General features: G+C 40.5%; 1 protein-coding gene across 1 annotated transcript; it reads right to left on the reverse strand.

The window, feature by feature from the left end:
• Positions 1 to 3112: 3112 nt before the first annotated feature.
• Positions 3113 to 11920, reverse strand: IL17RA (interleukin 17 receptor A; the record flags this gene model as incomplete). Its single annotated transcript, XM_010073407.1, has 9 exons — positions 3113 to 4623; positions 5233 to 5274; positions 6621 to 6722; positions 7567 to 7581; positions 7666 to 7741; positions 8181 to 8258; positions 9513 to 9670; positions 9764 to 9811; positions 11794 to 11920. Coding segments are annotated over 9 exons (2157 nt in total), but the record flags the coding sequence as incomplete, so codon positions are not given.
• Positions 11921 to 11976: the final 56 nt, after the last annotated feature.

The following is an 11976-nucleotide window of genomic DNA, read 5'->3' on the forward strand; positions in this document are numbered from 1 at the left end:
ATATTTGAAGTTTATCCAGCCATGGCATATTCAAACCATTGACAATTAAATCCCAGTTCAAATTTGTGCATGGATGTAAAGGTTGCCTAGGACAGATGCCCCTGCAAAATGATGCTTCTGCTGTGTAGAGTTCCTTTGTGGAAAAAGTAGTTCTTTGTAGTGGCATGGTTTCTAGGTTGTTAGTAAGTGTGCTGATTGGAGAGCACAAAGCTTGCATAGTAATTGGCTGGGCAGAAGTCCACTTGCAACTACAAGGGCAGCTCTGCTGCCACTTCAATTACTTAGTACAGAGAAACACTTAAAGCTCTTCAACATCTTGTTTATAAGCCTGTCGACCATTTGAATTCCCTTCTCTTTGGTAATCAAGCTCTCACTTCCATTTAAACCCTTCTGCCGCACAATGGATCTGTTTGCAGAAGAGAGAGCGAGCGGTACCATTAAAGTGCAAACAATACCTCACCCAATGCACCCTGCACACCTGCCGTATATTCTGCCAACATTAAATCACTGGTCCAGGTCAATAACACTTTGCTAAATGACATTGTGCCATACTAAGACATGTATCCTTGGGATTCTGTTACAAGCCTTGTAACACAACTCAGCCCTTAAGCATTTTATTGCGCTCTGTTTGCTATCCTGAGAAAACAGATGACTACTCCCAGGAGGGGAAACTGAAGTGAGAGATAAGGCCTGTGGCCAATGGACACTTGGCATCCCTCTGGCATTAATCAGAACTTGTATTTTTTAAAAAGCAAGATTGTTAAAATAAAATTAGAAACTTGTGACTGATTCTGCTCTTTTCTTCCCTCCTTTGAGTCTTGCTGGGCTATTCAAGTTTGCATTCAGGGACCAACAGATGCATTACAATTACTTGATTTCCTCATATTGGATTGCTAAAATAGTGTCTGGATTTTTCCCCTCAAACCTCTTGTAAGTGAAAGCAAATTCTGAAAGATGTAACACCAAGGGAGTTATTTAAGAAGGGAATGACTAAGGCAAGAAAATCCGGATGACACTTCTGAGCTTCCTATTTAAGTGATTTACAGGAACTCATACCACTTCAAAAAGGCACATGGGGAAAAAAAAAAGTCTGATTTACATGTTAATTGCTGTGAGATAAAAGAAACTTTAAGAAGTGGGATCATCAGGATGACAATTATTCACATAATCTGAGAAAGGGTTCTCACTGGAGAAGCACTGAGATCACAGCTGCCTCCCGCTTAGGTCCTGTTGGGATAAGTCCTGTACAGAGAGGAAATGAAGGTGGCACCCAGTCTCAAGTTTGGATTTAGGCAGGGACTGTCACTTTGTTAGTCTTTCTAGGCATCTGGCTGCAGAAAGAGCATGTTTTCTTAACAGTCTTGCCTCACTGGCCAGCCTACCACAGAGGTTACAAACATTTAACTTTTTTAACACCCCTTTTGAAGGAACATTCACTTCCCATGTGTGAGGGCCCTCAGCTGTATCCAGCAGCACAGTGCACTGCAGGAATGTTTTTGTATTTGCCAATCAGTCCAGTTCTGGCTCTCGGTTTTGCTTCAGATTTCTATAAGAAATACTAACATGAGAGTTAGGCAGAATTCAGGACATAAGTAAATATATCCAAAAGTATTCTCATTTTTTAGTTCAAGAAACAAAACACAAGTTATAAACAAATATAATTACAAAATATACATAATACAATATTGGTTGCAAGTCAAAAGAGCCGATTATCTTCCAAGATACCAGATTTTTTACAAGTCAAAGTAAAATTCTCTTCAGAGTTTTTTGACAAGTAAACCTAGAAGGACAGGAAGATGACAAGCTTATCTGAACACAAAGGAGAAAGGCCTGGACATATTTACATCTCACAAGCTGTTATCCAGCAGGCTGGACTGCAGAAAAAGTAATAAATAGGGTAAATGCCAGCCTCAACTAGTCTGCTTCCCAGTCAGTGTTACCTTGGCCAACATGAAATCACTCACAGGGAACAACTTTTTCTAGTGCATCAAGCCTAATCTTTTAAAAACACTGGAATTGATTACATTAATTACACACAGATACATCACTGCTCCTGGAAGATGAACCCCTTATTCTATTAAGTATTTCACAATGGTTAGCCTGGACTACCTGTGCTTGAGTTTATACCCACATAAATATATCTTACACTCGTTTTAGCTCAGCCTCCCCTAATTCAGTTATAATCTCCATTCTAAAACATCACCTGCTGAAGCTACACTTTTTTCCCCTCCAAAAGAATCTTTTATTTCCATAATTGTGTGTCACTATCTACATCTTCTGTTCAAGTCTTCCTGGTGCTAAGATGTCCAAAAGCAAACAGCAGGGCATTACAGAATACATCAGACTCCCCTGATTCAGTAATTCTGTATTCAGTCCCAGATTCTTCTTACAACTGTATAATAAGCCCAAATCCCATTTTTTTGGTCCCTTATCCCCTTCTCACCCTTCCGCTTATTGCTGGTTTTCAAGCACATACTTCCCAGCAGGGAGGTAGGGAGAGTTACAGTGACTCCTAATTAAAAGTTTATCCCACTTACTGTGCAGTTACTCCACTTGATTTCTGAGTGGCCATGGAACTGCAGTTGCAAATGAATGAGTGAATTGCAAAAGGAAAAATCTCCAGGTAAACTTCAGCTACGCTAGGGCTGTCTTTACTCAACCGATACGTTTAAGGCACACGTCTTTAACACAGCATTTACAACAAAATATTTAAAATGTGTGTTAAAATAGCAATGAAAATGTTGCCATGTTATATAAACCTATTTTCCAAACCCTGGCCACAACTTTTATCCAGTGCAACGGAACCAGTACAGCTGGGGGGCATTTTGAAGGCACAAGTGGATGAGCCACAATAATTTTTCTGCCATCCATCAGTAAGGACTCAACGTAATGCATTTCCCCAGGGAACAGAACTACTGCCTGTTATTTCACAGGCGTGGCTAATATTTGTTGCTTCTCTCCACAGAGATTGGAAGCAACATTGCCAGTCTGCTGGGCAATCCTGCCTCCTAGCAGCAGACAGGAAGATCCCACCAGTAAGTCATTTATAACACAAGGACAGTGTTGGAAATGCAGTTTCAGCACTGTGCATGGAGCAGGTCCAAGATAGAGCCTAACAGTCCTCCAAAGACTGGCCAATGTCCATCACCTCAGCTGGATACCCCCAGTCAGAGCTCCGTTGAATGTCCTGGAAAAACAGCTGCTGCTGGAGGCTCTTTAGACTGTTCAAGACCTCTGGAGAGAGTTCATGGAAGACCACATGTTTTTCCTGATCCTCCTCCTCCTCCTCTTCTTCCTCCTCCTCCACAAGGTCATCAGGAGGCAGAGGGGAACATCTAGAGATGTAGCCCTGGTCTGACTGCACTGACTGTCTTTGGTCTTTGCATTGCTCAAAGACCAACTGGTGTTGCTTGTCAGCCTCCTCTTGGCAGAGAGATGGCTCTGAAGGAATGACACTCTGCTGATAAAGAGAGTACATGAGTCCATTCAGATGGTGTCTCAGTTCACCCGAGAGGTTTGCAGGACTCCGGTCATTTACTGATGAAACTTCAGAGTCATCGTGGAGGATGATGTTATTCCTCATTGGAGAGCTTGTCTCCAGAAGAGGAACTCCTTCCACACAGTCCTCATTACTTAGTACATGATGACTAAGTATATTTCTGTCTTCCATGGAAGAGACTGGCTCCACTACCTGAACTAGAGGAGTCTCATCCATAGGAAGGACCATAGTCTGAGAAGTTGGATCTCCACATGGATTAAGTTGAGGCTGCAGTTTACAGCCTTTACTTTCACCTTCATGCATGTGGAGGTTGATGAGGTAACAGCAGTCAGGGTCTGGCTCCCGCAGGTGCAGCTCATGTTTCACAATTCCACACGGTTCACCTAGCAATGAATCCACCTGGCTCTCTCTGTTCAGGGACTGCAGCTCTTCATCATTATCCAAGCAGATGGTTTCACTCTCAAACCAGTCTGGGTGCTCTGCCTGCCAGTTTTTGAACTTTTGTACTGCCTCTTTCAACTTCCTCCCACTAGGGGTATCAATGTAATTTTCAGCTGTGATTTCCTGGATTCGATGGATGCGCCCAGGTTCAAACTTCTCCAAATCCTGAATCCGAAAATAAATATCCTCAAACTTGTCCATCAGTTGGTACCTGGATGTGACATTGAACAGATCAGGTATATCGTTCTCACTACTTATCCCCTCAAAATAGCAGACTATATACATTCCAAAACAGGCTGGCTTCTTGAAATCTGGCAGGATCAAATTCAAGGCTGGGGTGAAAAGGTCTCCCACTGGCTTTTGCTGATCTTGCTTGAGGCACACAGGCTCACTCCCAAGCATGGCCTGCCATTTGGCCTGGGTGCCCCGTGAACATAAGATGATGATCTTTGAAGATAGGTCTTCCATTTCCTTCTTCTGTCGAGTAAGCCAGGGTAATGGCCCTAACTCTGAGATCTGTTGATCTTCTAACAGGTCTAAGGCTACAGCAGTACCACACACAGTCATCAGAAACTCTGCAAACTTCAGCACCACATCCACGTACAACAGGTGATCAGCAGAGTACACAATCCAAACCTTTCGGGGCTTCAAGGGTGGCAGAGGAAGGTCGGTATATGGTGCTGCTGAAAGACAGAAAAATATTCATCCCAGACACATTCCCAAAATTGTAATGGTGCAAGCCAGCAGCAATCAACACAGGAGAATATTAACAAAAGGTTCTAGCAACTACCAGTTTTTAAGCTATTTTGGCAACATGTGCAGACAACACCTCACTGCAGAAATTTAATATGAAAGTCCAGACAGTGGAGCTGTGATTCATAACAACGCCTGGATGGTTCATGGAATTTTACCACACAAAATAAATACACCAGTTTCAAGAGGCTTGCAAATGTAGCAATATTCTCTGCTGGAAAGCTGAGTGGACTCACCCCCAACAAATCTCCTATTGCTACAGCTTAGATGATTTGCAAAGGTTCTTTTGCCAGTACAGCCTCAGCTGGGTTAAAAGCCTCACTACTCTACAAAGTAGTTATCTCCCATGTAGCAACTGTGACATCCCAACTTCCATATACAAAGTTTCTTTTAACTAATCAGGAAGATCCTAAGGCTACCCTTTGGTTTTGAGAAACACCTACAGAGCAGTATAGCCTATGAGCCCCGCTTCTGGACAATTCTGTGAGACTTCCAGAATGTATACATGTGCTTGATAAAACACAGGCAGGACATCTTACCAGTTTGCAAATCATTGTGGTTACATTTCCCTTGCCGGTGTCCTGGAAGAGAAAGAAAGTCACTGTCAGTTCTGAAAACATGAAATAAGATTAAACCCTTAAAAATGATACCACCTTCCAAAGATTAAGTTAAAAATAATATCTAACTGTGCAGGGGAGGGATAAAACCATGCATAAAACCACAGGGAGGGAGAAGCCTAATTAAAAAAAAATATGCTAAATGAATAAAGACTCTTCTACAGCCAATTTTGTTATGTACTTTGCTAAGTTTTTCCTTTGAGAGGATGAAGGAATGCACTCAAAACCAATTCTCCATCTTCCCCAGATCTGGCCAGCCTCAAGAAGTACAGAACCCCCAATTGTTCTGCTATCCCTCCTTACGTAAAAGAGGCTTTTTTAAAGATAGCTTTTTCTTAAGAGGCTTCTCCAAAGAGGTAACTAAAATGTCCCTAGCTACATCTTATCTATAAGATCAAGAAATTTTCCAAAATACTTCCAATTACTCCTCCTAGGTAAAAAAACCCCAGCAAGTTGCAGTTTCCCTGTGATAACTGCCTCAAGGTTGCAGCACAAAAGACAAATTTGTCCTTAAGTACCTAATTTTCCAACCCACTCAATGTCAACCTCTGTGTCCTTTTTTTCGTCTTCCATCTTAATTGAAAAACATTATTTAAGTTCAAAATAGTATAACATGAATTTTGTAGACTTTGGGGGAAAGGGGAAAGTCTACAGTCTGGACAAACAGGAAGCTTCTGTCCTGCAAAACTCTTATCCAATGGAGGAGAAAAATAAATGGAAAATATATCTGTAGCAATCTGCAAGAAACAAAGGGCTGAACTATGAAGTTCCTTTTCCCCCTCATGAGCTCTGAAGTGCTATGAAAATGGAGTATCAGACAGCATGACCCATGGAAGGCTTTACTTAACTATGTGGATGGTACTAAGATGTTACAAGTGTGATGATGTAAAACAGAAGAAGGTGTTCACATCGACATTATGTAGTGATAGGACAAGTGGTAATGGCTTTAAACTGAAAGAAGGTAGATTTAGACTACATATAAGGAAGAAATTCTTCAGTATGAGGGGGGTGAGGCACTGGAACAGGTTGCCCAGAGAAGCTGTGGATGCCCCATCCCTGGAGGTGTTCAAGGCCAGGCTGGATGAGGCTTTGAGCAACCTGGTCTAATGGAGGGTGTCCCTGCCCATAGAAGTGGGCTTGGAATTAGACGATCTCTAAGGTCCCTTTCAACCCAAACTGTTCTGTGATTCTACGATTATCTCAGTGGCAGGACATCAGAACAGCAAGGAAGAAAACAGGAATAGGTACAGAAGTAGGAAAGATACAGTATTAGCATTGAATCTTTTCTTCCTAGCTGGTATGAGTCTTACCTGCTCGTTTTTTGGTCATACAAATCACACCTGCTATGACTGATCCCACCAGTAACACACAGATCCCAGTGATACACCAGTAGAGCCATATCATCATATCATCTGCAGCATAAAAATAGCACTCAGATATTGCTTTACACAAATAGATTTTCACCAAAGAATAGAAGTTTCTTGAGCAGCAGGGGCCAAAGGAGAAGGACCCTGGCTCTACCCAAAACCACGCACTTACAGCACTTCCTCCTTGCAACATACCACAGTCACTTCTCAAAACTAATTCCTGCTTTCATGATGATGCTCTACACCATGAACTTGCTCCACAAAGAACCATATGTGCAGCACACTGAAAACGCAGATCAATAACCTTCCTCTAAACAGCTATGTTTATCCAGCTTTGACAGGCTTGCCACCCATGTCCTGCATGTTCGTGTAGTCCATCTTAAAAAAAAAGTCACCATTTTGGGCAACGTATTTTTTCAATCTACAGGTGTGTACTTCTTTTTAAATTTTGGGCAAACTAGCTCCTTACAGGTGTTGTTTCAGCCAAAAAAGATGTCAAATCGTTATGCACATGATCTAACTTGACATTCATAAAAATGAATATATGCAAGCTATTCTCTCCAAAAGCTGCTTTATATTATGCAAATTTTTTAACACTGAGCAAAGTGACAGAAAGTATTTCATATTAAGACTCTTCTTGTCAAAACCATTTCTCAAAGAATTTTATGCAAGTGAAGTATCTCTAAAAAAATTGTTCTTTAAGGTTCACACTGCATACTAATACTTGCCTTGTTAAAGCATGGTGAAATAACTCTTAACACAATTCATTCTGAGCTCAGTGTTACAAGGGGACATTTCCTGCCCATTGGGTCATTCACAGGGAGGACCATTTATTATTCTATATGACAGGAAAAGAGCAGCAAAAAAAGGTGTTGGAAGAACTTCTTACCTGATGGGTCTGTACCTGCAAAAGACAAGAGTTACATTAAAAATTCAGCTCTCATCTGTAAGACAATGGGACTCCAATTTACAAAAAAGCAGTTCTCACTTGGAGCTGGTGAACATGGGATGAAAGCAGAGTGTCTCAGACAGTCTGTGCCACAGTCCTCAAAGAATGGCTGAATCTGCAGTTGAAATAAATTCAGAAAACAGAATCTGTTCTTAGCAGCAATTTTGTTGCCCACTTCACTTTCCCCCTGCCTCAACATTCCCTGTATTTTAGCACGGAGACACAGAATTCCCATTTCCCTTCAGAAAACAAGATTAATCAAGAATTCTTATGTTATACAACAAGAAGGCAGTGAGCTCCTGAGGTTGCACACCTGCCATTCCCACTCCATAGCCTCTGACTCAGCAACCCTATACTAAGGAAAAGCCACTCTCTACAGAGAATACATGTATAAAAGAATTGTTCTTTCAGACATAGTCATTATTTCCCTGATTCAGGAAACCAGGGATTAGTCAATCTCAGAATGAAACACTGTGCAAAAAGTTGTAACATTCCTAAACTGCTCCTTGCCTTGTCGGTGAAGGAAAGACACAGGGACAACAGTGAGATCCTACCTGTATTATGTAGTTGCAGCAAGCTCCTATGTTCTTCTCTATTTTGATTGTGACATTCACTTGCTGTTGCAGTCCACCCTGCAGAAATCAGATGCAAGTTATAAGGGAAGGAAGAAAATGAAAGCAGAAAAAAAGAAAAGGCATTGACATGAGAATATGGAGTGGTCCAAAGAAGCAGAAATTTTCTGCTGTGGTTTTTTTTTTCGAACAAGAAGCCCAGAGAAAACAAAACGGATAAATGGTTTGGCCACTATCGCTTCAGGTGGCCTGTGTGACAGATATGGTAAGACAACTAAGACAGCAGGCTAAGGTTGCACAGGCAACAGGAAACAATTAAGAATGTCCATTGTGTAACTTAAAATGTGTTAACTTAAGCTTACAGTTTCTTAAGAATGTAAATGTCTTCAGTTATTTAATGTGTAAACATTAACAAGCTTCCCCATTTAATTAAAAAAGCTGTCAACACTGCTGCTTCTGACAGTAGAACAAATAAGTTATCCTTTTTACCTGCTGTATACAATCAATATAAGGATCTCTAAATATATTGTTTACAATGATTAGCAGATGCATCATTTTGGAGTATGTATCTTCCCCTCTGCCAGGAAAATATGCATACAGCTGTACCAGCTGTGTCAGTAATAACTTAATACATACAGTGTATTAAGTACGAAGAGTTTTAAGGAATGGAAAAATTAAACAAACTGAATGCCAATATATCTGCCCTCCTACAAGGAAGGGTGGGGACTGGTACCAAATATTCAGCATTTCTCCTCCCTCAGATGCCTGAAGGGGCACACTTCTTACATCAGAAGACACTCTGGATCTACTTTGAGCTTCTCAACAACACAGGCCGTAAGACCCACAGGAATTGATTCTCGTTTTAATTGAAACTTTTGTTACAAAACCACTCATTCTTGATCTAAAACAATTAATCAACTCCCTCCTTGCCATCACATTTGATAAACTACTTCAATGATTTATTGAAAATTTGCACCCTCAGTTTTGGTTGATTTATTTAGCCTTATCCCCCAGGCATTGGCTTGACAAAGATAGTAAAGCCCAGATAGTTAAATATAAAATTTCAGTTTTCCTTGCAGATGCTTACAGACTGCTCCATGAAACCTCTTTTCAATCTTTCATTCATCGAATTCCTGAAATAAAGTTTCTCTTTCCAAAGGCAACCAAAAACCTGTGAAAATAATTCCCTGAAAACTGCTGTTCAAGTGGGTTTGTTACATCTCCTACATCATGGCTCCAACTCCTTGTTTAGCAACCATTAAAGAAATGTTTGTCTATATTACCATAAAGGATATAATTTAGGAAGGCAATTACCTCAGTGAAATCATGTGTGATCATTTTACACTTCTTCTCATTCAGGAAGCTGGCCACATGAATTTGGTATCGGGCTGACTCCATCCATGGGTTAAAGCTCACAAGCAGAGTTGTATCATCTAAACTTTCACCTTGGATCCTGGGCTCCCACAAACTGCCTGGAAGTAATGCAGATATTCTCAAGTTTCTCAGCTCTCAGAAATATTTCAACAGGGCACCTATATCCATATGACTCAAACATAAGTTTTTACCTGTCTTTATACATGGGATGGTTCTTTTCATTAGAGAGTCCTTGCAGCCTGCAAGAAAGACCATCAATGACTAGTCAGAAACATTGTACTTCCATTTAGGAAGAACACCAGTTTTCTTATCAGAAGCCAGACACCTAAGTCCTCCTTGATGAATACAAACCTTTGTTCCAAAGCAGTGGCAAAATTCTGCAGCAGAATAGTATTAGTTTCCAATGTATAAACTAGTCTCTCTGCTGATTTTATGGTATTTTTTTTTTTTCTGACTGAAAGACTGAAAACAGAGTACTATTATAACAGTAATATTTGACAGCTCTTGCTAATGTGAGACTTGTGCAGAGAGGGTCATAGAGGAACTAAAACTTCATACTGATCTCTGGACCTTGAGTGTGCCACAGCAATAGATTCCTCCAAAAGCATTCTGCCCTAGGAAAACAAGGAGGCTGGAATCTTTCTTGATCTCAAAACACTCTTACACATTTATAATTCTCTTTGATTCCTTTAGCAGATTGGCCCTGCTCTTTGGGACTTTCTTCAGAGTCAGATCCAGAGTTACACCACCAACCTTTAGCCATGTGGTATTCACAAGTCTCAGCCTAAACTGAAATTTACTGAAATTAACATTAACATTAAACTATGTCTCCCCTCCAGGGTTTGGACACAAAGGAAAAGGAACAAATCCCTGTTTAATCAGCTGAAATAAAACATTGCATATCTTAAATTTCCAGTTTTCTAAGTTGGAAAACATATAGTGCCCCTGTAATTTACATGTAAGCTCTGATCAGAAGAGCTCCCTGCAACTGCTTAGCTTGACACGATTCACTAGGTTTCTGAAGAACAGTGGCAGACAAAAGCCAGGAAGTTCTCAGTATGACCAGGTACAAGAAAGGATAAGAGGTCTAAAACCTAAGTGCCTTTTCTCCTTTTCCAGCTCACACTGACTGACCAACCACACACTTTGCCATTTTATAACTACAGAGTCATGCTGACAATTATAAGAAAGTTAAGAAAATTATGAACCAGTTTTCAAGTTGTATTGAGTGCCAAATATTTATAAACCAGTCAGTGCAGCCAGAGGCCACTGCAGATGCTCAGCATCTTCAGGGAAAACAACAAAACAAGTTATTTTTAGTTATAGGAAAATTTTCCTATACACAAGAAAAGGTCAGGAACTCAGCTCCATGTTTCTTGGTAAATTATGCCTCGTTGCATCTTTGAAATAAAACTTTGTCTAAATTTATCATTAGAAGCCAAACTTTACTCCTGATTTGTAAATTCTGGCCTGTACTTCCAGCTTCCACAAGCAGAGGAGCAACTTTGAAAGATTTAAAATTATGTAAAAGCTGCAGCAATAGTCTGTAAAGAGCATGAAAGATTACTCTGCAGCCCCATTCATGCAGACGAAATATCTTTGTGCCTGCTCCACTGATAACATTTCAGCCACAAAATCCAGGAGATGTAACTTACCTTCAAAAAGCCCTTCAGAGGGTCTCTTACACTAGTTTTCAGGTTTAATTTTGAATTTCTCTTTAGCCAAAGATGTAGCAGAATTCCTGAGAAGCTACAAATGCAATTTCTCAGAAATCAGAGGCCTAAGTCCAAGGCTTTGTCCAGCTTTCTAGAGAGCATAGAACATTTTTTAATAGCATTTTATAGCAATATCTTTCATGTAGGAACTACAGTCAACCAGAATCAAAGGGTCTGGCCTTCACAGAATAGTTCCTCCATGTGGACCTTATTCCAAGCAGAGACTTGACAAACTACTGGACACGGGATCCCAGAAACAAGGATAGCACAAATAATACACACACATTGGATATATACCACAGGGGTAATATAGATAAGGCTAGCACCATGAACTTTCCAAACAGCAATATTCAGAAGGGGCAAGAGGTTTTTATAATAGTCACCCTATTGCCAAACTTACTCACAGTTCATGGGTCTGGTCTGAGAAAAAAACAAACCCCAACTACAAGTCCACCAAACACGACAGTCCTAAGTTCAAGGCCTCAGCAAATTACAGCATCTCTTACCAGGCATTGTGAAAGACATGGACTTGCAATTGTAGTCTCCATGTACACCCAGTTTGGGCAAGTGGTAGACAGTCACTTGGTAAGTTTGGCCAGGTTCCACTTCAAAACGGTCAAAAGTGAAATTCCACTGAAATCAAAACACATTCACAAGTACTTGAAATCATAGAATCATGGAATCATAGA

The sequence above is a fragment of the Pterocles gutturalis genome, unplaced genomic scaffold, assembly GCF_000699245.1.
Source record: "Pterocles gutturalis isolate BGI_N339 unplaced genomic scaffold, ASM69924v1 scaffold16707, whole genome shotgun sequence".
In the NCBI taxonomy this organism is placed as follows: Eukaryota; Metazoa; Chordata; class Aves; order Pterocliformes; family Pteroclidae; genus Pterocles; species Pterocles gutturalis.